General features: G+C 37.8%; 1 protein-coding gene across 17 annotated transcripts in view; it reads left to right on the forward strand.

Moving 5' to 3' along the window:
• nrxn3b (neurexin 3b) overlaps positions 1-26,583 on the forward strand; it is a 407,078-nt gene that overhangs the window by 151,880 nt on the left and 228,615 nt on the right. For 10 of the 17 annotated variants that reach the window (XR_012358545.1, XM_073855587.1, XM_073855588.1 and 7 more), the window contains 2 exons: positions 5,228-5,401; positions 8,719-8,838. Coding sequence is in view for 15 of the 17 variants with exons in the window: in XM_073855587.1 (XP_073711688.1) it covers positions 5,228-5,401; positions 8,719-8,838 (294 nt within the window). In the remaining 2 variants the exon portion in view is untranslated. Of the gene's footprint in view, positions 1-5,227; positions 5,402-5,813; positions 5,841-8,718; positions 8,839-26,583 lie in introns of all 17 variants that reach the window. The other 7 variants (XR_012358544.1, XM_073855573.1, XM_073855584.1 and 4 more) reach the window with 1 other exon arrangement.

Here is a 26,583-nt window from a genome sequence, read left to right on the forward strand (position 1 = left end):
GCATTTGGGGCAGAATTGGATAATTGGGGCAGACGGGGCACTTAGGGCAGATGGGGCATTTAGGGCAGATGGGGCATTTAGGGCAGTTGGGGCAGAATGGGGCAGATGAGGCAGTTGGGGCATTTGAGGTATTTAGGTCAGTTGGGGCATTTAGGGCAGAATGGGGTAGATGTGGCATTTAGGGCAGATGGGGCATTTGGGGCAGATGGGGCATTTAGGTCAGTTGGGGCATTTAGGGCAGTTGGGGCATTTAGGGCAGTTGGGGCAGAATGGGGCAGTTGGGGCAGTTGGGGCAGATGGGGCATTTGGGGCAGATGGGGTATTTAGGGCAGTTGGGGCAGAATTGGGTGTTTGGGGCAGATGGGGCATTTAGGGTAGTTGGGTCATTTGGGGCAGAATTGGGTAGTAGGGTGGCAGACTAGGCATTTAGGGCAGTTGGGGCATTTAGAGCAGTTGGGGCATTTAGGGCAGTTGGGGCAGAATGGGGCAGATGAGGCAGTTGGGGCATTTGAGGCATTTAGGGCAGATGAGGCATTTAGGGCAGTTGGAGCATTTAGGGCAGTTTGGGCAGAATGGGGCAGATGAGGCATTTCGGGCAGATGGGGCATTTAGGGCAGATGGGGCATTTAGGGCAGTTGGGGCATTTCGGGCAGTTGGGGCAGATTGGGTAATTTGGGGCAGAATTGGGTAGTTGGGGCAGACGGGGCATTTGGGGCAGATGGGGCATTTAGGGCAGTTGGGGCAGAATTGGGTGTTTGGCGCAGATGGGGCATTTTGGGGAGTTGGGGGATGCGGCGGAGATTTGGGAAGATGGGGCATTTAGGGCAGTTGGGGCATTTAGGGCAGAATGTAATATTGTGTTTGTGTGTGTATATTTGTGGTGTGTGTGTGTGTGTGTGTGTGTGTGTGTGTGTGTGTGTGTGTGTGTGTGTGTGTGTGTGTGTGTGTTTGTGTGTGTGTGTGTGCATGTCTGTGTTTTTGTGACAGTATGTTATATATAAGTTTGTGTTTGTAATTGTGTGTCTGTGTGTAGTTGTGTGTCTATGTGTATTTGTGTGTGGTTGTGTGTCTGTGTGTGTGTGATTGTCTGTGTTTTTGTGACAGTATGTTATATATAATTTTGTGTGTGTGTGGGTATTTGTGTGTGTGTGTGTATTTGTGTGTCTGTGTGTAGTTGTGTGTGGTTGTGTGTCTGTGTGGTTGTGTGTGTGTGTGTGTATGTGTGTAGTTGTGTTTGTCTGTGCTATTGAGTGAGTTTTGTGAGACAGAGATAGACTGAGAGAGGTTTAGAGATGATGTAATGTATTTGTATGAATGAGAGTTGACAGTTAGAATTTGAAAATAAACACTCAGCCTAAACATTCTATGAATGTAAGTCTATGGGACTTTTTTGGGATGTTTGATCGGACGGTTTAGGAGAACCGTAAGTCCGATCCCTTAGAAAAGATATAGCACACCTCCTCAGATCAGACTGAAGGTCTGTGCAAAGTTTGGTGGCTGTAGCTTGAAAGCTCTAGGAGGAGTTAGAGTTAGAAATTTTAGTCTCAGAAGAAAAAGAATAATAATAATAACTAGATAGGTACATTTCCTGAAGAAAATGTGAGTGGTGCTTGCCGTGGCAAAATTCTGGGGACCATATATGATTATACTCCAACCCAAAAGTAAAACGATCCAACTCCCGTGTCTCTACGATGTTCTGATGCGGAGATATAAGGCTATGTTTATCCGGTTGCTAGGGTACTGTATTTGGTTGCTAGGGAAAAAATTGCCATCCACTAGTGATTACCCTCCGAGTCACGAGTCAAACGGTCCAACCCCCGTGTCTGTACAATGTTCTGATGCGGAGATATAAGGCTTTGTTTACTCTGTTGCTAGGGTACTGTATTTGGTTGCTAGGGAACAAATTGGCATCCACTAGTGATTACCCGCCGAGTCACAAGTCAAACGGTCCAACCCCCGTGTCTCTACGATGTCCTGATCCTAAGATATAAGGCTTTGTTTACTCTGTTGCTAGGGTACTGTATTTGGTTGCTAGGGAAAAAATTGGCATCCACTAGTGATTACCTGCCAAGTCACGAGTCAAGCGGTCCAAACCCCGTGTCTCTACGATGTTCTGATGCGGAGATATAAGGCTTTGTTTACTCTGTTGCTAGGGTACTGTATTTGGTTGCTAGGGAAAAAATTGGCATCCACTAGTGATTACCCTCCGAGTCACGAGTCAAACGGTCCAAACCCCGTGTCTCTACGATGTTCTGATGCGGAGATATAAGGCTTTGTTTACTCTGTTGCTAGGGTTCTGTATTTGGTTGCTAGGGAAAAAATTGGCATCCACTACTGATTACCCTCCGAGTCACGAGTCAAACGGTCCAACCCCCGTGTCTCTACGATGTTCTGATGCAGAGATATAAGGCTTTGTTTATTCTGTTGCTAGGGTACTGTATTTGGTTGCTAGGGAAAAAATTGGCATCCCATAGTGATTACACTCTGAGTCTCGAGTCAAACGGTCCAACCCCCGTGTCTCTACGATGTTCTGATGTTGAGATATAAGGCTTTGTATATTCGGTTGCTAGGGTACTGTATTTGGTTGCTAGGGAGAAAATTGCCATCCCATAGTGATTACACTCCAAGCCACAAGTAAAACGGTCCAACCCCCGTGTTTCTACAATGTTCTGATGTTGAGATATAAGGCTTTGTATATTCGGTTGCTAGGGTACTGTATTTGGTTGCTAGGGAGAAAATTGCCATCCCATAATGATTACACTTCAAGACATAAGTAAAACGGTCCAACCCCCGTGTCTCTACGATGTTCTGATGCCGAGATATAACTGTTTGAATTTTATGTTGCTAGGGTGCTCAAAAGTGGTTGCTAGGGGCGTGGCTTAATACCTCAATAAGGATCCCGACAGACTGATTGGATGCCTGAGTAAAATGAGCCCACCCCCATGTCTCTGTGACACTGTGGTGCAAAGATATCCATCGGGGCATTTTATAATGGCAGTCTATGGGATAGGTTGCTAGGGTGCCCAAAATGGTTGCTAGGGTAACCTTACACCCCATTGTGGGGGACATCCTGACAGAGTCTAGCACCCTTTTCAAATTTAGTAACCCACATCTTTCTACAAAATCCTGGCTCGTACCTATGACCCGTCAAAGTATTTGCAATGTTAAGTCTATGGGATTTTCCCCCATTGACTTTTCATTGGGGCACTTTTGGGCGCCTCTTACACCCCAGGGGTACAACTTACACCCCAATGTGATATATGTTCTTACAGAGTCTACCACCCTCTCCAAATGTTGTAACCTACATGTTTCTACAAAATCCTCGAGCGGAGCTGTGACTCGTCAAAGTTGGGCTCAATGTTAAGTCAATGGGATTTTTCGGGTGGTTTTTCGCCCCCCTTTTGGAAATCCTGCACCCGATCGCTTATAAAAGTCATAGCAGTCGTGTCCTTAATAAGCCCGTTGATTTGAGCCCTCTTTCATGGGTCTACGACAAACCGTGCGGGACTAGTTAGGTGCCGAAAAAGTGTGCAGATGTAAGAATAAAATATAATAATTATTATAATAATAATAATATCCCTGAGCAATAGTAATAGTGATGCCTTGCATAAATGCAAGCACCACTAATAATAATAATAATAATAAGTTTAAGTGCAACAACAGTATGTTGGCTTTCTCAAGCCAACATAATTAAAACACGTGTGCACCAGTGGCGAGGCTACATTAGGGTCAGGGTGGCAATGATGGCTGGTCCACACAATCAGAAGTGGCACAAAATATTTTTGTGGGAAAGCATACTAAACAATCACTCAAATACACATCATGTTTCAACTTTAAACAACTTTATTTATCCCCGAAGGGCAATTCAGTTTTTAGCCTACCAGTCGTATCAACAAGACAACACTTAATTAAGCATACACAAAAACAGAGAAACACTGTCAGTGACATCATTTTGCATAGAAAGGCATAAAACCAAAACATCAAAGCAACAAATACACCGGCCACAATACTGAAGCAGCAACCATTGCTCGAGATCATAATAATAAATAGATAATAATACAAATAAATACTAAATAAATAGTAATACAAAGGTTTGGGATGGCTGGCAACAGTATATCCATATATACATACACACACATATAGACGGTTTCAGCAGTAACAACATAAACAAGCGGCTGTCGTGGTCCGCACGTAACTTCCGGTAAACTCCGCTAAGAATAAATAACAACAAAGTACTTTAAATGTAGTTTATTTATATAACAATAAAAAAACAACACATAGATTACCTAAGAAACCAAAACATTTGTTATTTTCGACGAGGCATTTGTTCAAGAGATCAGTTTAGCAACTAGTCAGACCATAAAAAAACAAAACCGGAAGTAAAGTTCGGATCCAGACGTGTATCGCGTTAGCGCACGTGCGTCTGATGAAAGCGTCTATACATACACATACTGTACATATATTCAAAAAAAAATTTAAGAATCAGTATTTAAATAACTATTTATATAGAAAGATTATAATTTTGCATGTGTTTCTAAACCTTGCAAATGTTAACATTCAAGCCATTTAAACGCAAGAAGACAATTAAGTGGCACACACACTCAAAAGTGCACACACAGAGACACGCGTAATTACAAGTAATCCCATAAAGACAGTCCGTTATTATGTCTTGAGTAAACGCAAATGGAAAGAAATCAGATGTCAGTATGAACCGTGCTTATTCGGTCTTTAGGTGGCAGTAGGCTACTCTCTGCTTTGTGTCATTACTGGAATCAAACAACAGAAGGAAAAGCTTTATATATATTTATTTTTCATTTTATTTGCTGATCCATAAATGATCCGATTCGTGACTCAGAAACTGTAGCTGAATCATAAGTTTTGTTATCCGTTTAACCACTACTATATTCTAAAATTATGTAGTTTGTCCACCATATTTCACCATGGTCCCCTCAGTTTAAAATTTCTGGCCTTGCCACTGGTTGCACAAATGTTGTATACTTATAATTGTATATTTTATACATACTTATATATTTAATACAAACTTTTATATTTTGGCCAGTATGGGTTGTAAAATTAGAAATGTATTTGTTGCCCCAGAAATACATTTTAAAATGTATGTTTATATGTAGAAGTTAAAACTATCTTAAAAATATATTTAATTAAGCTTTACTTTGTAGAACTGAATATTTAAAACGCATTAAGTGTTTGTAATGGGCTCTCTCTGCAGGTGACCTATTTGTGGCCGGTCTCGGACCCAACATGTACCAGAACCTGCCAAAGTTGGTGGTATCTCGTGAGGGTTTTCAGGGCTGCTTGGCTTCTATGGATCTCAATGGCCGCTTGCCTGACCTTATCAATGACGCTCTGTTCCGAAGCGGGCAGATCGAACGTGGATGTGAAGGTATTCGACACTCGTCAACCTTCAATACTGGCGCCCTACTGTCTATTTATTGTGTTCCTCCTTAATATCTGTTTCAAACAGAATAGAAGTTTAATGTGCTCTGTTATGCTTTGCTGAGAGCCCAGTTAACCACTAGATGGCGCCTTGGTCAAAGTCATGTTAACAACACTTTATATATAAAGCAAGCACATGAATGAAAATAGGCACAACATAATTTTTAGTAATTTAATAGTCATTAGTGACATATTTATATTTAACACAACATTCTTGTTTTAATAAAATTATTTCCCATCTCATTGTTTTTCGTAATTACCCACATACACAGATATTTTCCAGTCCTATTTGACTGCTTTTCCTTTTACTAACCACCCTGTTTTACTAATAATATTTTTGCCCTTTCCTGCTAACAAAGTTGGTTTCACCAAAGCTGACCTGCAAGGTATAGCGTCTTGCCTTTGTGTCTTATACAAACAGAAGAGACACACATCTGGCTGAAAGTTGCAAAGATCTGTTTGGTGCTCCTTCACAAAAACGTGAAGATGATGGGAACCAATAAAAATTGATCAAGTTATAAATATCTTTCCCAAGAATCCAAGAGAGTTTAAAATAGTGAATCATTAGAGGCAGAAACCAGTATTGATTTCCTGACTCGCTCACTTTCAGCCAGCAGAGACTTTAAAGATATCCACATTCGGGACTCGTGTCTTGAAAGCATGTTTTTCTGTTGGCTTCATGAGAATGTGGTTTCAATAGATCTAATGTAAACACATACTGTTGTTTACATGACGACTTCTACTATTCTCACACTTGTTTTGATTGCTTGGTCTGAAACAGAGTCTACAGTCCATTTCTAGTTTATTTGGGGACGAAATATGTGTACAGGAGCATGCATAAAAAATGCTATAGTAGTATGTAACACAGTACATGTTAGTTGCGAATGGTACTAGTTTACAAAACAGATCAGCTGTTTTAAGCACTGCAGTTCAGCGATGCACTCCACAGTACAGACAAGCTACTTTAAGTCTCATTGACGGACAGACCCAGATACAGTACTTCTGTTGTACATAAAAACACATGTCAGTGTTGTTTTATTAAGTGTTTTTTGTTTTCTTTTGCTTGCATTCTTGGCTGTGTTCACCCAGCAAGCAATCACTCTCTAGGTTAACTATAGACCCAATATTGTCCAGCTATGAGTAACCCACTTAAATTTGCTTACTTGTTATTTTTGCCAAAATAACTTGTGGGATATTACCTCATGTAAGCATAGTCAAGGTGTTTGGTTTATTTTTGGGCTATGGCCAAAATTTCGCCTAGACATCTTGGCTTTGCTTGGACGGCTAATAGAAGTCTTTAACACGCAAAATTGCTTGCTGGGCAGTTTTTTTTTCTGTTTGTCTGATGTGTTTCTCAACTGGTGATTCAAAGGTCTCTTCTGATAGGGCAGCAGCAAAACACTAATCAAAAATAAATGCATATAATCAAAGGCAAATCATCAATTAATCATGCAATTGACTATGTAAACACGTATAGAGAAGCTAAATAAATAGGACATTTTTAAACATCTCTTTTGTTATTGTCTGTTATAAGAACCGTACATGAAGCTAAACCATACGTAAAGCTACACAATGTAGTTATGTTTGTAAAATATAGACTAGAATAAATGTTTACTTGGCAAACATTACAATGGTTTTTATGCAGTAAATAATTTATATTGATTTAATAATAAATTCATATAAATATAAGTAAATAAATATTTTTTGCAGGTAACATGATTTGAAGTCTGCATTGCCTATAGGTACACTGTGAGAAATGAAATGGTCAAAAAATGGGCAATACCTTTTAAAAAGGTCCTAAATATGTGACCCTGGATCACAAAAAAGCCACAAGGTCATTTTTTAATTGAGATTTGTACATCATCTGATATTGTGTAGATGTATGGTTTGTTAGGACAATATTTGGTTGATATACAACTATTTGAAAATCTGGAATCTGAGGTTGCAAAAAAATCAAAATATTTAGAAATTAGTAAATACATTTTACTAATGATAAATACCTTTTTTTCTATATATTTAAGATATGAAATGTACAAAATACTCAACATGATCTGCACTTAATATCCTAATGAATTTTGGCATAAATCTATAATTTTTACCCATACAATGTATTGTTAGCTATTGTTTTGTGGTCCAGGGTCACATATGTAACATTTAGATACATATATGTATGCATTTGATACCAATATGTACATTTTAAGTACTAATATGAGGCACAGAGTTGTACTTTTCAATGACGTGACATTAATTTAATTATTTTGTGTCTGTATGGTTCAAATAAATGTAAAAGGGTTCAAATTTCAAAATACATTTGCAGATTACTTGCATACATTCTCCTTGTTTGAGGAAATTTCATTTGAAAGAATATTTGGGGGATAATGTCACATTGCAAAGATGTCAATGTGGTGTAACAGGTCTGTGTCAATTGGTGTAACTAGTATTTTTTTAAGAAAATATAATAAAAAATATGAAATAAAATATAATCTAGTTTAAATCTAGTTGAGTGTAATATGATTTTTTAACATATATTTTTACATCATTTGTCAAAGATTATTTAGACATATTTTGTTTTTAGCATATGTCAGGAAAAATATTACAAAAATTTAAATTTGAAAATAACTATTTAAATAATATTTTAATATTAATATTATAATATATTTTTTTAAAGTTTACGCTTAAATGCCATAAAGGTGGATAAAATATTTAATATTTCTCATTCTTTGGGGCAATTAGCGGTTATACCATTTGACATTTTCAGGTTCATTCATAACTTTCATATGCAAATGTAATTTTTTATTTTATAAAATCGACATAAATACACTATGGTCATTGAAATAAACATGATGTGTGCTTCTAAAAAAAGTTTTTTAAAAAGGATTTTGAATTTCTCATCTTGCTAAACCGTTTTTGTCACTGACCATTTTTTGACCATTTTGTTTTGGACAGTGAATGATGAGTGAGATTGTAGTTGTGTTTCTCAGTCTGTCTAGGGTGTTGTCCTATAGATATTCGGGGATAAAATACAGCAATTCCTGTAACTTTTGTGTAATAATCATGGTACCATGTCCAGAAATCCCAAAGTAAAACCAGTTGAGATCCACTGTTGTGCAGTATTCAGGATAAGTGCATGAATCTTTTCACCAAGCATCGATGTTGACCGCAGAATGACCTTGCATGAGTGCATGCGTATTGCCGTGTTGACCGTGATGACCGTGATGTTGAAATCTGTCATTACCGTCGACTCACGCTGTCCCTGTTCCCCAGGTCCCAGCACCACATGTCAGGAGGACTCGTGTGCAAACATGGGCGTGTGCATCCAGCAGTGGGAAAACTTCACCTGCGACTGCTCCATGACATCATACTCCGGCACCCAGTGCAACGACCGTAAGTGCCCGATTATTCACCTACTATTGCTGACTGTGGCATGTGTCGCTGCAATTATATTCGAGTGAAACAAGGACAAAGATTGTTTCTGAAAAGTGCGGTATATCATCATTTGTATGCTGTTTTCTGGTTTGTTTGTGCTCTTTGCATTGAATAAATTTGATGGTGCTTGTTAATGCTGTTAAGAATTTATGATGTACACATATTATCGGACAAGATTTGCTGCAACAACAGTTGGATCAACCAGTCATTGCGCTTTGAATAAGAGATGCAGAGAAATGCCCTACTTTTGTAAAAGTGGTTTTGTGTGAACGTGGAGAATGACAGTGAAGGATATGCATTCATACAGCGAGCAGACACAGGTTAATAAGCTGTGAGTGGTTGTAATGAGGTGCAGTAAATGTTGAAATGTCACATTAGCCCAGAGGCCTCCAAGACAAGACACAGCAGACGCGGAAATGCTTCACCTCTAACTTTCCTTCTTTCCTTCATCGATTTCTTTTCTCGTCTGTTATTATTGAAGAATAAGCTTTTGTCTGTTTCTTTAATGATGTCTTCCATGTTTAACCTCTGGCAGTTGTACACCATTTCATCACACTGACATTTCTAATCATAGAGGCAAATTCAATTTCACCCCTGGAATGGGCTCTTGTGCTCGCAAGTCGACTGTACTGTATGTGCGGCCTTGGCTGTTACACTGAAAGCCTTGCCGTCTCATAATGTTTAATATTTGATAGACAAATTGTTTTTCAACAATTGATTAGGAGTGATGCACAATATATGTAGTTTTTAAAGTGTGGTGGGCTTTAAAGTGTATGTGTTCATAATTAAGGTTGACTACTTCTGTTCATTCAAGCATGAATCAAGCTCTTTTATTGTGAAACAATGCAGAATTGTATTTTTTAGGATGGCGTCCAGAATGGCATACTTGCTGCTGTTGCTTACTACTTAAACACTTTACTACTTGCAATATACACTAAACATTACGGATCCACCAATACCCAATTTCTGTGGCAATACCAATATTCGAGTACTCAGATTGACGTTTGCCGATACCAATAGATTATGTGAAACAGTAGGTAGTGTTGTTGTCACATGATCTTAAAGGGATAGTTCAACCAAAAATGTAAATAATGTCATCATTTTCTCACCCCCATGTTGTTTTAAACCTGTATAAATTTCACACAAAAGATGATATTTTGATAAATGATGGTAAGCACACAGCTCATTGTAACCATTGACTTCCATAGTAGGAAAACAAATATGATTGAATTCAATGGGTACTGTCAACTGTGTGCTTAACATCATTTATCAAAATATCTTCTTCATTATTTATTACAATACTTCCATAATATTTGTTTTTCCTACTATGGAAGTCAATGATTACCATAAGTTGTGTGCTTACCATCATTTATCAAAATATAAAAACTCACAATTGATTATTTTCTGTCTGTATGGTTCAATTAAATGTAAAAGGGTTCAAATTTCAAAATACATTTGCAGAAATACTTGCATACATTCTCCTTTTTGGAGGACCAAGTCTAAAATTTCATTTTGAAAGAATATTTGGGGGATAATTGCAAAAATGTCAATGTGGTGTAACCGGTCTGTGTCAATTGGTGTGACTAGTATTTTTTTATGAAAATATAATAAAAATGTGAAATAAAATATGTTCTAGTTTAAATCTAGTTTAGTGTAATATGATTTTTTTTAACATACATTTTTACATCATTTGTCAAAGATTATTTAGACATATTTTGTTTTTAGCATATGTCAGGACAAATATTACAAAAGCGCATTAAAATTTACATTTGGAAATAACTAATTAAATAATATTTTAAAATTAGTATTAATATTATTATTTTTATTTTTTGATGATTACGCCTACATGCCATCAAGGTGGATAAAATATTTAATATTTCTCATTCTTTGGCGCAATTAGCACACAGCTGATTGTAACCATTGACTTCCATAGTAAGAAAAACAAATATTATGGAATTCAAAGTGTACCGTCAACTGTGTGCTTACCATCATTTATCAAAATATCTTCTTCATCATTTATGACAATACTTGCATTATATTTGTTTTTCCTACTATGGAAGTCAATGATTACCATCAGTTGTGTGCTTACCATCATTTATCAAAATTTAAAAACTCATACAGGTTAAAAACAACATGAACAAATGATTACAGAAGGGTGAACTATTTTGGGGTGAACTATCCCTTTAATAAAGTTATCGTCTTTGCATATTAAATAAATTTTTCGCTAACATAGTACAACCAAACAATAAGACCCATTAAGTCCCAGATAATGCACCTTAAATGTGATGGACGTCACTTTAAATAAATATCTCAAAATCTGAAATGTAACCCATGATATAAGATTTTAAAATACTCACTTTTTTTAGATGACGTTGTTGAACATTTTGTGGTACAATATGCTATATGATGAACATTGTGGCAAAAATTATGAATTATGCATGAAGTATGAAGTTCTCACAGCATGCAATACTACATACTGCACAAAATATGAATAGAATATAGGGGTTACTTACGCTATTACAAGCATACACTGTAGGTGGCAGTAATGCACCTTATAAGCTCACACTAGTATGCTATACAAACTGGAACACACCCACAGGAGCATGCAATCAGTTCTGCTTGTATTTCCATCCCGTCTACTTTTATTTGCCAAAAACATGTACGCGAACACTCGTGCACAGACATGCACGAGTGCATCACACGTCAAACACTTCTCTTTCTCCAGACACAAGCGGTCTAAATTGTAAGCAGGTGTGATGCCTTTCCTCTGATTGGCATACAACGCCACACCAAACAGCAGCAAAAACCGGCACGGTTCAGAGCCAACCTGGGGGTCAGCTGGTGAAAACGTAAACCTGCGTGACAGTGATTTCTTATTGGTGGGTGTAGTTTGTTACCGAGTGCTTCTGTGAGAGATAGAGAAGCACATGGAGGGGCTTTAATAACTCATATCTCACTCAGTCCAAAAGACAGACCGAATTAATCAGGCAGACAGACAGGCTGAGAGAGAGAGAGAGAGAGAGAGCATTGTATGTGTGTGTAAAAATGGCAGAATTAGCCTGTAACCTAGATTCCAGCAAGCGTAAAGTCTGAGCCAGAAGCTTTCTGCAGGTTTTTTTTGTCCGTGCTCATAAATCCTTCCATTGTGTTTGCACGAAGTCGTGCAGAATGGAAAGTAAATACGGCAGCGTATTCTTCAGCCGAACAACACACCAGAATGCGCAGCTAAGCTCCAGCGGACCCCTCAGCCTCCAGGGCACCATCTTTAGCCGGCTCTACACCTATTCATGAAAACCACAATACTTTTGCGATAACCCTCCACGGGATTCCCACAAAAAGTGGCCCGGCCGGCCGCAGCGCACCTTCAAATAGGCTTAATTTGCCGACGGCGTTTTCAATCCGAGGGAAATGGTTGATTCATTGTTTCGTTTCACAATGAACTCCTCCCCCTTCCAGCTTTCTCATTAGCTCGACTTCTAATTTATCCCAAGGACGTTTGAGCTATAGACGCAATCCAGAGTACTGACCGGGGCAATTATTCAACGTGCGTAATTGAATTAGCACTTTCTATTAGTTATTTGTCCGCATTCTCTTGTAGAGGTCAGACTTTATTGTTTATGAGCTGTTGGAGACGCACAAAATGATAGGCACATATAAAGAGTCAATCAGTTTAAGTTGGCATTTGTAATCATTCAGATCCATTTGCGATGAAGCTCGTGATTCTGCTGACAATACGAATGTGCTTGATTGATTTCCTTCGAAAAATACGGCTTGGTTCAGAGCTGGTTATTATGTGAAATCATATCCTAAACTCATATTATAAGACAAATAATACATTTATCAGGAGTTTGCTTTGGTGCTGTCCTTAAGGTGTAGCTTATACTGTACCTCCTTAATCTTTATATTTACTGATTTATATATTAAAAGCAATTCTATCCTTGGGTCTGCAGCAAAAGGTTTCCAGCAAGCAGCGCCAGATCAAAGAACCACAGACCCCTGAGACACGAGCATCATAAGACCCCCAAAAGCAAGCTTTACTGAAAGAAATCCCACAGAGACAAAAATTCTGCCCTTACTTAATCATTATTATGCCATTTCAAAACCATTTCTTTCTTTCTTTCTTTCTTTTTTTCTTTCTTTCTTTCTTTCTTACTAACTTATATATATATATATGCATTTTCCTGACTAATATTGCACATTTACCCATGTTCCCAGGGTTTGAACACATTACACATTAACTTTTGTACTGCTATTTATCTGTCCTTACTTCCTCCCTTACTCCCTACCACCTACCTACCAACTTACTTACCTATCTACCAACCAACCTTCCTAACTTGCTACTTTTCTTTCTTTCTGTCTGTCTATTTGTCCATACATATGTGCATCCTTCCAGCATTACAACCTACCTACCTACTTTTCTAACCTACCTACCTACCCACCCACCTACCTATCTATCTATCGACCTACATACCTACCTACCTGCATACCTACCAAACTACTTATCTACCTAACTACCTTTCTTCATTCCTTCCTTCCTACCTACCTACCTACCTTCCAACCTACCTACCTACCTAACTTCCTTACTTCCTACTTACCTACCTACTTACCTATTTACCTACCTAACTACTTACCTTCCTTCCTTCCTTCCTTCCTTCCTACCTACCTACCTACCTTCCTTCCTTCCTTCCTACTTACCTATCTACCTACCAACTAACTACCTACCTTCATTCCTACCTGCGTACCTACCTACCTACCAAACTACTTATCTACCCAACAACCTTTCTTCCTAACTACTTACCTTCCTTCCTACCTACTTACCTATCTACCAACCTACCTAACTACTTACCTTCCTTCCTAACTACCTTCATTCCTACCTTCTTATCTATCTACCTACCTACCTAACTACATACCTTCCTTCCTACCTGCGTACCTACCTGCCTACCAAACTACTTATCTACCCAACTACCTTTCTTCCTTCCTTCCTACCTACCAACCTCCTTTTTACCTACTTACCTACCGACCTACCTTCCTTCCTACCTACCTACCTACCTACCTAACTACTTACCTTCCTTCCTACCTGCGTACCTACATACCTACCTTCCTTACTTCCTACCTACCAACCTACCTATCTTTCTTTTTTTTTCTTTCTTGCTTTCTTTCTTCTACATCCAGCTATGTTCCTCAGATTCATTCAAGTTTAGATTTAGCATCTGTTGTTGCTTTTTCGTGATTGAGATATCCAACACTTCATTATTCACATGTGAGCTGTGAATGAGAAACACCCCTAAAACAGCTACCCAAGGCGCTCTCTCTCTCTCTCTCTCTCTCTCTCTCTCTCTCTCTCTCTCTCTCTCTCCTGTGTCTCAAGTTGAAATAAAGGCAAACATATATTTTCATAGCCGGACATTTATAACCCCAAACATATGTACCTGCGGAGTCCCGCCTCTCCCTCCGTTGCATGAATAATGCATTAGGCTCTTACATAAAACATGAAGGTGGAATGCGGTTGAAGGCAAACAGGTGTTCGCGTGGCCCTGTTCTCCGGGAGCCGGTTCTGGTTCAGTGTCAGTCGCAGATGGAGGGGAAGCTATGCCAACTAGCTTCAATCAAGCGATCCTGCCTTCCTGTGGCTACGTTTCAGGAAGAAAACCTCATGAACTCATCACATCACTGGCAAAACAGGGCCACATTGTAGCCACAAGGAAATGCAGCGCTATAGCAAAAAGGCCTCGCTTTCAGAAGGCCTTTCGCTTTGATGCTAAATGACGGGTAGCGTGGCACTTCGAGGCGAGTAAGTCGTCTTGTTGAGGCTCTGGGGAGAGTTGTTACGGCATCAAACAGATGCTATTTCACCCACGCACAAGCCAAAGAGAGCATAGATGTCTCTATTAAAGCAAAACCTTTCAGGTGCATGAGTGTAACCAAGAGTCACCGCTGCTAATTGAAAAAAGTGAGCAACTGATGTTGCTGTAATTGGTTTGTTTTATATGCTAACACAATGATGAGGAAAGCATTTAAAGGAATATGTATTAAATTATATATATGCAGGGTTGGAAATTAACTTTTTCTAGTACAACATTTTTACGTTACCGGCCATTCAGAACTTCTACTACCCAAAATAAGAATGAAAATAATGAACTATGTCACATCTTTATTTATAAACATTTATTTTATATTTTAATATTATTTATCGTGAAATCAGAATTTTGTATTATTCAAACATAATTGGTCATCCTGTCATGTCCTTTTTACTAAAACTGTCTTTAAGGTAGCAAATCAACACAGTACAATGAGCATTAAAGCAATAAAGCATTAAAAAATCCATTGCTTATATGTTAATTAGTGCTGGGCAACAATTAATCGCGATTAATCACATACAAAATGAAAGTGATTTTTTGCATAATATGTGTGTGCACTGTGTGTAATTATGTATATTTAACCACACACACATACACATATTCATTTTAGATTTTTTTTATTTATACATATATATATATATATATATATATATATATATATATATATATATATATATATATATATATATATATATATATATATTTTTAAATGTATATAGAATATAGAATATATAAAATATAAATATATAAAAATATATAAAAAATAACTAAATAACTAAATAATAATTACACACACAGCACACACTCATATATTATGCCAAAAATCACTTTTTTGTATGCGATTAATCGCGATTAATCTTTGCCCAGCACTACAATATACTAAATAGATTATCTTTTTAAATTTAACACTGTGCTTACACTGTTTGTACTACATGAAGCAGAATAATGAAAGTGACATGATTTTATACATAATTTATAAAAAGTAGCCCACCAAATAGACGGCTATTGCTTGCTCCAAAAAGTACAAATCCATCTATGTGACTTCTGTACGAGTTTTCTGTAGCCGGTACGATTACTCTGAATGAAAGCAAACGTATTGTGTAAATCTTTACCTCTGCTAAACCTTTTGTGTAGAATATTCACAATCATATTTCAAAAGTGAAATTCAGTGTCATCTGAGAATCATTGTCGTTATTTTATCAATATAAGGATTTGGAGCAAAATTAAGGCAGGTAAACAAATTGACAGATATTTCATGTTTAGGTGAACTGTTTCTTTAACCAGAGGTTTATTGAATTGCTTTTACATTGCGGCTCTTGTGAATGAGTGTCAGTTCAGGGCACTGTTCTGATATTATTGTTTAAAGATGTTTTTTTTTTCAATCTGGAAGTCTGACCTCAGTGTTTCAGTGCCTACATTTAGAACAGAGATAACGCTTATAGACACTCACCTCTAAACCTGAGGAGTCCGGGAATGAGACATTTGTGTCTGCATGTAGAGATAAGAGCATCTCCGCCGCTGAGAGGAGAGACTTGAGAAGAGAAAGAATGATTGAATCAGTCACATCGTGAAAAATGCACAGAACATATATCTGTCCTCCAGAGCCAGATGACCTTGAAGCAGTGATTTTAGCACCAGGGTATACACACAAACTTGTGAATTTTCAATTGGACCGAAAGGGAGAGGAATTTACTGAATTGCATTTTAAAGTTATACAAAGTCACAAGATTTGCAAAACATTGCATTATTTACTCCCTGATTTGTAGAATATTTGTTTTGATAACATTGTAACCCTAAGGCCCAAACATATTTTATTGCATTTATTATTATAAGGCCTCACACAGTCAAACACGCACAGCCTTAGTTTACTTGACGCAGGGTTAATTGTAACGCAGCTACTTTACATATTTATAAAGGGCTGAGCAATCTGTGCTTTTGATCATTTTCTCTTACTGTTAGAAGATCTCCTGTGAATTCGTGAAAAGTTTTGATGTGTTTTCATTAAGATATTGAACAAAGAGTGTTTTGGAGACATAAAAGTAAATTTCTTCGTCTTAAGTCATCAAATCCAACCTTATATTATTATAATCACTGGCTTGTTACATAAAACATAACACAGTTTTGAAACATGTCAGCAACTTCTAGTAACTGATAGCTGGGATTGAAAATGGGGTAAGTTGTCACACAGTGTTATAATTAAGCCTCCAGTATTCAATGATAATGAAATGAAAACAATGTAAATACTATTCAACAAAATTGTAACTGTTAATAAAACATCAGGAAAATAACTCACAATTATGATTTTTTTGTCTTAATTGTGCAGCCTTTAAAAAAATCTATTTATATGCATTGATGCTTAATACAATGATGGTTAGATGAAGGATGATGGATGAATGTGTAGATATCTATCTATTATAGGCAGATATATAAACAATATCCACCTTAAGTATATAGACAGAATTTTATTGAATTATAAGTGTTTAAACTTAATTTTCTAGCAGGTGTTACAACAAATCCTCAGTTTGTCACTTTCTGTGTAATTGTACGATAACAGTAGGTCCCAAAAACAAACTTTAAGTTTTTATTTGAAGCAGAGATGTGTGTGTTGGTTGTGTAAAAAAATTATTAATCTAACTTATTTTTTGAATAATAGAGCCAAAGACAAAAAGTGTTAGGTTGTGCCCTGCTCTGCCTATACTTCTGTGCGCATATACCTACAGTACATGTATACTATTCTAATGACGAAATTTGTGTCACGTGTACGCGTAAAGTTAAGTATACCCAGGCCTTTACAACACCAACATGTGTTCACCATTTTTGTTTTAGTCGATACTGTACATTTGAAAATTTTTAACCAAATAAGTGTACAAAAAATTCCTTGCGGAAATAACATGAGTTGCTATGAATTATAAAAATAAAGTTTAAATAACTTAAGCTAATTCAACTTTATGTTTATAATTTATAATGACTCCTCACAAGCTGATATGAAATTTAAATTCAAGTTGATTAAAAATTAAAATTTAAGTGCAACAATAAATTTAATTTGTTTTCAAAAATGATTTTTTTCCTTTATTCACACAAGCAAAAATGTAAATATATAATGTAATATTTTATAAATTTGTCATTTTATAATATGTTAGAAATACAAAGTTTTGGGGTGGTTTATAGATGGTTTTATCGAACGTATATGCAGTGACGCGATACGCGTCTGGTCCGACCTTTACTTCCGGTTTCAGTTTTTTTAATGGTCTGACTATTTGCTCAACTGAACTCTTAAACAAATACTTCATTGAAAATAACAAATGTTTAGGTTTCCTAGGTTACCTATGGTTTTTTTTTTTTGCTTGTTATATAAATAAACTACATTTAAAGTACTCTTTTGTATTTATTTTTAGCGGAGTTTACTGAAGTTACGTATTGACCACGAACGCCGCTTGTTTATGTTGTTACTGCTGAAACCGTCTATAAAAAAAAAAAAAATTAAAGGAAAACACCACCGTTTTTCATTATTTTACTATATTCCTACCTCAACTTAGATAAATGAATTAACTCAAACTCAGTGAGAGGGGGGGTGATGATGTCATGCGCACCTAGGCATTGAAAGAGATAGGTATGTATTAATTAGTCTAAGTTGAGGTAAGAACATAGTAAAATATTGAAAAAACTGTGGTGTGCTTGAGCCAGAAGTCACATATTTGTGATTTAAGAACAAGCAGTGTTATCAGCAGATGTTGTTATAGATATGAGCTGATAGACAGATATAAAGGACAAGTTTGGTATTTTACACTTAAAGCCCTGTTTTCAGATTGTTTATGATGAAATAGAACGGTTTTGACTGAAATTTCGACATATGCGGCTGCCTCGAGAATTTTCGGGTGTTTGTTGTTTCACCTCCCACCTCTATAATGGCTGTTTAGGTGCACAGGAACAATCCTTCCTAAAATGCATTAAACTTTCGTTTACTAAGATGTGAAACTCACCGAGTGGTCAGGGATGTTCACTGATATGCTCACACAAAACTTTTCCTTTAACTCAAACATACAGCTGCTCAAGTTCTTTTACAAAACACTCAAAACAAGGTCATAAGTACTACCACGCAACTAATGAGAAGATATAAATCAGTTATTAGTAATCATCAACATCGCTGCCCTCTAATGTTTTTGCTCAAGTGACAGTGTGTCATTTTAAATTCCATTAAAAAGGAGGTTTGCACCCTACATAATATATAATAAGCACAAATGATCCTAATCTTAATGGATATATAGTGCCACAAGAACTGAGTTTTTAACTGCCTGCTTCAATGCATTTCGGCTTTCGTCACATGCAACAAAAACTCACGTCAGGAGACCTGTTATGAAATTCAAAACTCACGGTTGAAACAGTTCATTGATTTTTTTTTTTCAAATTTAGGTCTAATTTCTAATGAATTCATTCGACTTTCCATTCTCATGTCTGCCACTTGTTTGATTTTGATTTCAAATTCAGGAATTGAAATGAAAATTATTGAAATTTGAAAATGCATTCTTAATAAAATTCTGAAAGGTGCACAACCTGCTGCATATGGGAGACCAGTGAACATGTGAAACTAGTTATGTTAATATTGTTGTGATGGTAGAATGATGATCAGGTCATTGATAATATTGATCATGACTGTAGTCCAGTGCTGATACAGTATGCGTGTCCTTTCACAAGGATACTGAAAATATAATTGGTTCTCACTTGTAGCTTTTGCCACAGTGGAGTTACATGAGTGTCCCCTCAAGTTTAACAAGTCACTGTCTGTTTGAAATCAATAGGCATCTTCTTATTTGCTCAAGGCTTTTTTTTCTTTTCTGAATTGATGTACTTCAGTTGAGTGGACTTGGAGTTTAAACAGAGGAGGAAAACAAATCGTTTTTCATCGGAGACAGCGTCTTTATACGCAGCTCAATTTCTCAACCTATTTTATGCATTTCCGCTTTTCCTCTAGCGGGACCGATTTAGATGCGCAGGGATTAGAAAGTCGAGCAGGTTTTGTTGTCTTACTCTGCAGAGACTTGCCTCTTCTGTAATATGCTGGTAAACTGTACAACCAAAAACTCAGGAAACTGCAGGGAGAAGTTGTTGTTTTACAACAAGTAACTTAAGTAGATTAGTTTTATCATGGACATTTGGTTTTTTAAAGCTAAATTATGAACTGATCAGAAAAACGCAATTTCCACTGCGCATCTTGCTGGCTGGTTCCTAGTACTGGGCTTTGGGGGATGCCGCAGACTACCGCAATCTGAAAAGCTTGACTGTGACCAGACAATGTGGTGCTGTGTTTAAAAGCAATACCTTTGAGCAAAATATCTCTTTCAATGAGAATCTCTGCTGTCTGGTAACACACCGATATGTTAAAAGCACCATGCAATACAGAGATCCCTGCTTTCTATCCTGTTATTTTGTTGTGCTCAGTCTAGCTACTTTTAAATGCGTACCATGTGTATGTTACCTAAAAAAAAATGAAGCATTGTTTCTTTTCAAAACTATTACTCACTGCTTACCAAACTGTGTTCACCTTCATGTATTATGCCAAACAATGATGAAGCCTGAAACTCCAGCATTAATATTGTTTGATTTCTAATTACGTTTGTCTGTTTTAGACCTTGCTCATAACAAATTACTCTAAGGCTGAGTAATTTTATCATCCTTATTAAAGCGCACAGTGTGTATAGCAAACGGGTCCATCTGAGATAATATTTCATCAGTTCCCAGTGTTATTGATGCTAAGTTTGGCACTTATAAGTTTTACTTTGTTTGCTACGCAAGTCATTGGTGAATTTAATCCTTTCAATTACATATAAATTATTATCAAGTTTGCATCCCAAGAATGAAAGATCTACGGTTTGTTTAACACACTGTCGGTCTCAGGAAGCTTGACTGTGTAACAGTGTTTATCGTCTCTGTCATGTTGCGAAGCTAAAATTATAGATTAAAAAACAAGAAATTGCCAAAAGCTACAGCACTCCAGCATAGTCAGACAAACACTTTTTAGAAAGAAAGAAAGTCGTTTTCCTAAATGAAAAAAAGGAAAAATATAATTACAAAACATTAACTAAAACACTGCATTATATTAAAATCTGCCTTGATTGACTGTGGTTAAATTTCACAAGTGTTTTTGTTATGTTGTTTTTCCTATATATTCTTCTGAGCTTATCGCCTCTCCTTGTTTGCGGACGCCACACCTCTAATAGACTTCAGCTTTGCCACAGCCTTTCCAAGGAATATAATAGCCAGGAACCAAACTAGGACAACAATGTCATTTAGATTAAGGCTGAGACCGAAAATGTTGTTATTTCATTCAGTGGGTGACAAGGGACCCAATTACCAGTCAGGACTGATGCCTCAGGGTCTTGTGGTTTGAAATTGTCTCACATGTATATGAGAGGGGATAGAGAGCTTTTGACTGGGATAAATACTGGGGTCAAAACGGAAAGATAAGGTGGTGAAATTTTCTAAGCAATTTACGCAGATTTAATCAAACACAAGCCACTATTTGACATGCCTTGATCTGTTTTAAATGCCAAATGTAGTCAATGTTTGGGTCTTTCCAAGGGTAACACTCTTAGTCTGGTATGCATGCATGTATTTGGGTAGTCAATATTTGACTTTCATGATTTAAAAGGACAGTTCAAACAATGTAAGGGACATTTACATTTAGTGAATTCGCAGACGCTTTTATCCAAAGGTACTTATAAATATGGGAAAGAATGGAAGCAATTAAATCGACGAAGTAGCAACAGTTAATAGTAAGTGCTCTGAAAGTGGTCTCAGTTAGCATAACACAGGACCATAAACACCTATTTTTTATGAATATATGTAAGGAATAATTGACGTCGGGGTGCTGAATTATTCGAAAATAATGCACACCCAAGGTGTTAATGCGGCACAACGTGAAGCGGAGCCATTACACCGCAGGTGTGCATTATTTTCAAATAATTAAAAGGACTTGAGTTAATTATGATGCTTATACCATGGTTTCCACAGACATTGCTAACACATTGCTCTGGGTGGTTATTTTAAGACATTTAACAGGTCAAGTGTGCGTTTATCAAAAAAAAGCATACTTGTGGAACATTTCCAAGCATACTTGCGTAATCAGAATAAAGCATTTAACAGCCCTGTGGCATAAATATATATACACTCACCTAAAAGATTATAAGGAACACCCGTTCAATTTCTCATTAATGCAATTATCTAATCAACCAATCACATGGCAGTTGCTTCAATGCATTTAGGGGTGTGGTCCTGGTCAAGACAATCTCCTGAACTCCAAACTGAATGTCAGAATGGGAAAGAAAGGTGATTTAAGGAATTTTGAGCGTGGCATGATTGTTGGTGCCAGACGGCCCAGTCTGAGTATTTCACTCAGTTACTGGGATTTTCACACACAACCATTTCTAGGGTTTACAAAGAATGGTGTGAAAAGGGAAAAACATCCAGTATGTGGCAGTCCTGTGGGCGAAAATGCCTTGTTGATGCAAGAGGTCAGAGGAGAATGGGCCAACTGATTCAAGCTGATAGAAGAGCAACTTTCACTGAAATAACCACTCGTTACAACCGAGGTATGCAGCAAAGCATTTGTGAAGCCACAACACGCACAACCTTGAGGCGGATGGGCTACAACAGCAGAAGACCCCACCGGGTACCACTCATCTCCACTACAAATAGAAAAAGAGGCTACAATTTGCACACGCTCACCAAAATTGGACAGTTGAAGGGTGGAAAAATGTTGCCTGGTCTGATGAGTCTCGATTTCTGTTGAGACATTCAGATGGTAGAGTCAGAATTTGACATAAACAGAATGAGAACATGGATCCATCATGCCTTGTTACCACTGTGCAGGCTGGTGGTGGTGGTGTAATGGTGTGGGGAATGTTTTCTTGGCACACTTAAGGCCCCTTAGTGCCAATTGGGCATTGTTTAAATGCCACGGCCTACCTGAGCATTGTTTCTGACCGTGTCCATCCCTTTATGACCACCATGTACTCATCTTCTGATGGCTACTTCCAGCAGGATAATGCACCATGTCACAAAGCTCGAATTATTTCAAATTGGTTTCTTGAACATGACAATGAGTTAACTGTACTAAAATGGCCCCCACAGTCACCAGATCTCAACACAATAGAGCATCTTTGGGATGTGGTGGAATGGGAGCTTCATGCCCTGGATGTGCATCCCACAAATCTCCATTAACTGCAAGATGCTATCCTATCAATGTAGGCCAACATTTCTAAAGAATGCTTTCAGCACCTTGTTGAATCAATGCCACATAGAATTAAGACAGTTCTGAAGGCGAAAGGCGGTCAAACACAGTATTAGTATGGTGTTCCTAATAATCCTTTAGGTACTGACTGGCAGGTAATTCCACCAGCACGGAACGGTCCAGAAAAAAGGTGCATGAGAGTCATTTTGTGCTTTATGTGATGGCACTACAAGCCGCCGTTTGCAAGCAAGAATGCAGACATCTGGAGGGCAGATATGTCCGAATTAATGAATGTAGGTAGATGGGTACAAAGCCAGCAGTCGTCTTGTAGGCTAACAGCAGAGATTTAAATTTACTGTGGGCAGCTATAGAAAGCCCATATAGCCCTTGCAGTGCACTGTAAGTCATTCGGATAAAGGCATCTGTCAAATGCATAAATGCAATTTAATGTAATGAAAACAACTGAGCCATTTCCATGAACCAGCATGCCTGCCTTTCTGTCGTTTCTCAGCAAACCTTCATCGGTGTCACCGTTGTTGAGAGTCTTTTGTACAGTTCTTCGTATTGAAACAAACCTCATCTCTATCCCTGGGCTCTTGCCCTAGGTAGATGTTCTGAATGGCTTCTTGTCTCTGATCTTTTCCAACCAATTACAGAGGCAGCATCTTCTCTCCAGAGTCTTTGCAACAAGCTTGTTCCTGGTAGCGATCGTGCTTTGTGATTGTTTTCTCAGTAGTAGGGCCAATCGCAACCGCACCCTCGCTGTCACAAGCATCTGCTTCTATTTCATTCAGGTGCTTTGTGTACACCCCACGCCTCATCTCCATGTTGTTGCAACCATATACAGTGACAAAGCCTGAGATGTGTACTGGCTGGGTGGCAGGGGAGACGGTAGGGTCTTATGAACATGCCAGCTTGGCACCACAACATCTGTCTTGCTGTTGGCTGCTGGCGTTCGGCCTGCGGCGGTTCTTCGTTCCTGATGTGGGGCTGTTCTCGCTGCAGTGGCCCGGCAGGATTTAGCCGTGCCCTCGGCTGCCCCTCCCTTCTCCCCTCGCCCTGTGAGGGCAGAGATCGGAGTGATTTATGGCGTGGTTCAGCGTGTAATGGCTGCACTCGATAAAGAGAATGCTGGCTAATGAGTCTTTTAAAATTAGCAGAGCTTTACGGTAGGATAAAAAAACAGCCGTGTGAGGGATTCTGTGCGAGTCTGAAACCAAAACTGAGACCTTGCTTTAAAGAAGATGACAGCATAAATATAGAGTATGTCTTGTTTGGCTCTGTCAGTGCGCTATTCTGCACCACATACTGTAGATGCACCTGGGGCTTATTTTGGTTTGCGGATAGACACAGCAGCGATTTTCATTATTGAGTCTGAAGGATTCAATGTCTTTTTCAGTTGTCAGATTGTACAATATTCTCCAGTGAGACTTTGGATAAGGCAATGCAACCTGTGTCTTTTACATCAGCCTCTTTGACACAGTATACATCTTAGGGTAAGAATAGACATCATCACTCAAGTTGTTATTATTGTAAATGTAAAAAAACAATCCTGCACCTCCCTAAAAAAGAATTGCACCCACTGATATTTATTTGCATGCATGCATGGTTTTATCATTGGTTTGCATAATTCGCTATTCACAAACAAGCCCATATATATCTGGTATGCCAGCTTTGAATGCAGAGGTGTGGAGGAAACTGCAGACTACCAGAGTGTACAAGTGTACAACATCACTCCACAACTATGATGTAGATGTCTATATGGTCCATTATGGCTTGAAAAATGTGCTAAATTAAAGTAAAGATTTATTAGACTATTTATATATGAGGAGTTCCGCTGCAAAACCCTCTTGCGGTGCCGCATGAAGTCAAACTCACCTAATAACTTTTGTCTATTGTTGTCAGTTGTGATTGGTGGACTAGCGCAGTTGAATTTAACGGTTATAGAGGCCCAAACCTGAGCCCTAGGCATTTGCCTACTCTACCTATAGGTAGTGCTGTCCCTGGGTATTTATCAAATTTGACTGTCACAGCAAAACCCTCTAAGTGCAAGCTTTTTTGGGGCCAAAAACTCACCTCTTTGGACAAGCCATAGCAAACAGTTGCAAAATTCCATGATGCATCAAGAAACAAATGATGAAAGTCAGAATTTATGTCCAAATACTCACAAGAGACCCAAGTTTGAAAATGATCCACGTTTGTTTCCCAATCCCACCCTGTTTCTCTCCAGTCTCTCTTCACTGTCATTTCTGAATAATGGTAAAAGGCTCAACAATTCAGTCAGTATCCTAATATATATGTTAAACCTCATTTAAAGAGCACCAATTATGTTGCTAAGAACTACATTATTTTGTGTATTTGGTGTAATGTGTTTGCGTGGTTTATGGTCTAAAAAAACACAATATTTTCCACATACCGTACGTTATTGTTGTTTCTCTATGCCCTGCCTCCTGAAACGCATTGATTTTGTACAAAGCTCATCGTTCTGAAAAGCGCAGTGATTGGCCAGCTAACCAGAGCATTGTGATTGGCCTGAATACCTCTGACGTCAGCAGGAAATGTGACGCTCCTTACCATGTTTGAAAGATTAGCTCACAATGCATCACTAACAGGAGTTAATATTGACAAGTTTATATTGACAAGCCAAATCTTATCCAGAAAATGCAGATGACCAAGCTGATCTATCAACAGATTGGTAAGGTGAGGATACTAAAACAGTAAACCATGTCTGCATTTGTGAACACAAAACTTGTGTTTGAATTATAGTTTAGTCAGTGGTAAATTCTTTAAATATGAAAACATAGACTATAGTACTTACAGGCTGTGAGTCAAAAGCGGGCAGAATTATGATAATGACCGTTGTGTCAACGTCAACAGGCTGAGGACATAACTGTTGCCTACAATCCGTGTGTTTGTTGTAGTCCAAGAAAAGAGATTTACGTTGGAGATGATAACTTGCGTCATCGTTTACTTTGGGATTTGAACCTTTTGCATATTGTTAACATGTACTCATACACACTTACACACCAAAGGAAATGTAAAATTGGAAATCGGATAATTGGTGCTCATTAACCGAGAAAAAACTCTTGCAGCTTATCACCGTTTAACCAATTCTTCTGTGCGCTTAGAGGATTTTGCTGGAAAAGAGATATGGCGTTTAACAGATTTTGGTATTTCTGAATTGCCTGAGGTTTGGATTTACTAGATTTGAAGCTAAAGTATTTGAGCATTTCTGAGATTCATTATAAACTAGTTATCTATCACATCACTCTAACCAGACGACTTTTGAATTTGCAGTATAATCAAATAAATGTGTCACAGCTTTAACATTTTTTAATACATTTGTGGCAAAAATCAGCGTAAAAAAATCATCTTTAATTTTAATGATACCACAACTGTAGTTTTGACCTCCTTGCTAGTTAAGTCTAAATGATGGAAAGGCGAACAGACGTCTTCAGCTCATAATGATAATTATTTCATGAGCTTAAGGTTTCAATTATCCATTATCATTTTCCGCAGAAGGAAAATCCAAAGTAATACAGCTATGTTTAGCCGTGATTGGTGTAACTCTTGTGGGAACTGGAATTAAAGTGCAAAAATTCCCTGAGGACATTTTTC

The sequence above is a fragment of the Misgurnus anguillicaudatus genome, chromosome 18, assembly GCF_027580225.2.
Source record: "Misgurnus anguillicaudatus chromosome 18, ASM2758022v2, whole genome shotgun sequence".
Classification (NCBI taxonomy): domain Eukaryota; kingdom Metazoa; phylum Chordata; class Actinopteri; order Cypriniformes; family Cobitidae; genus Misgurnus; species Misgurnus anguillicaudatus.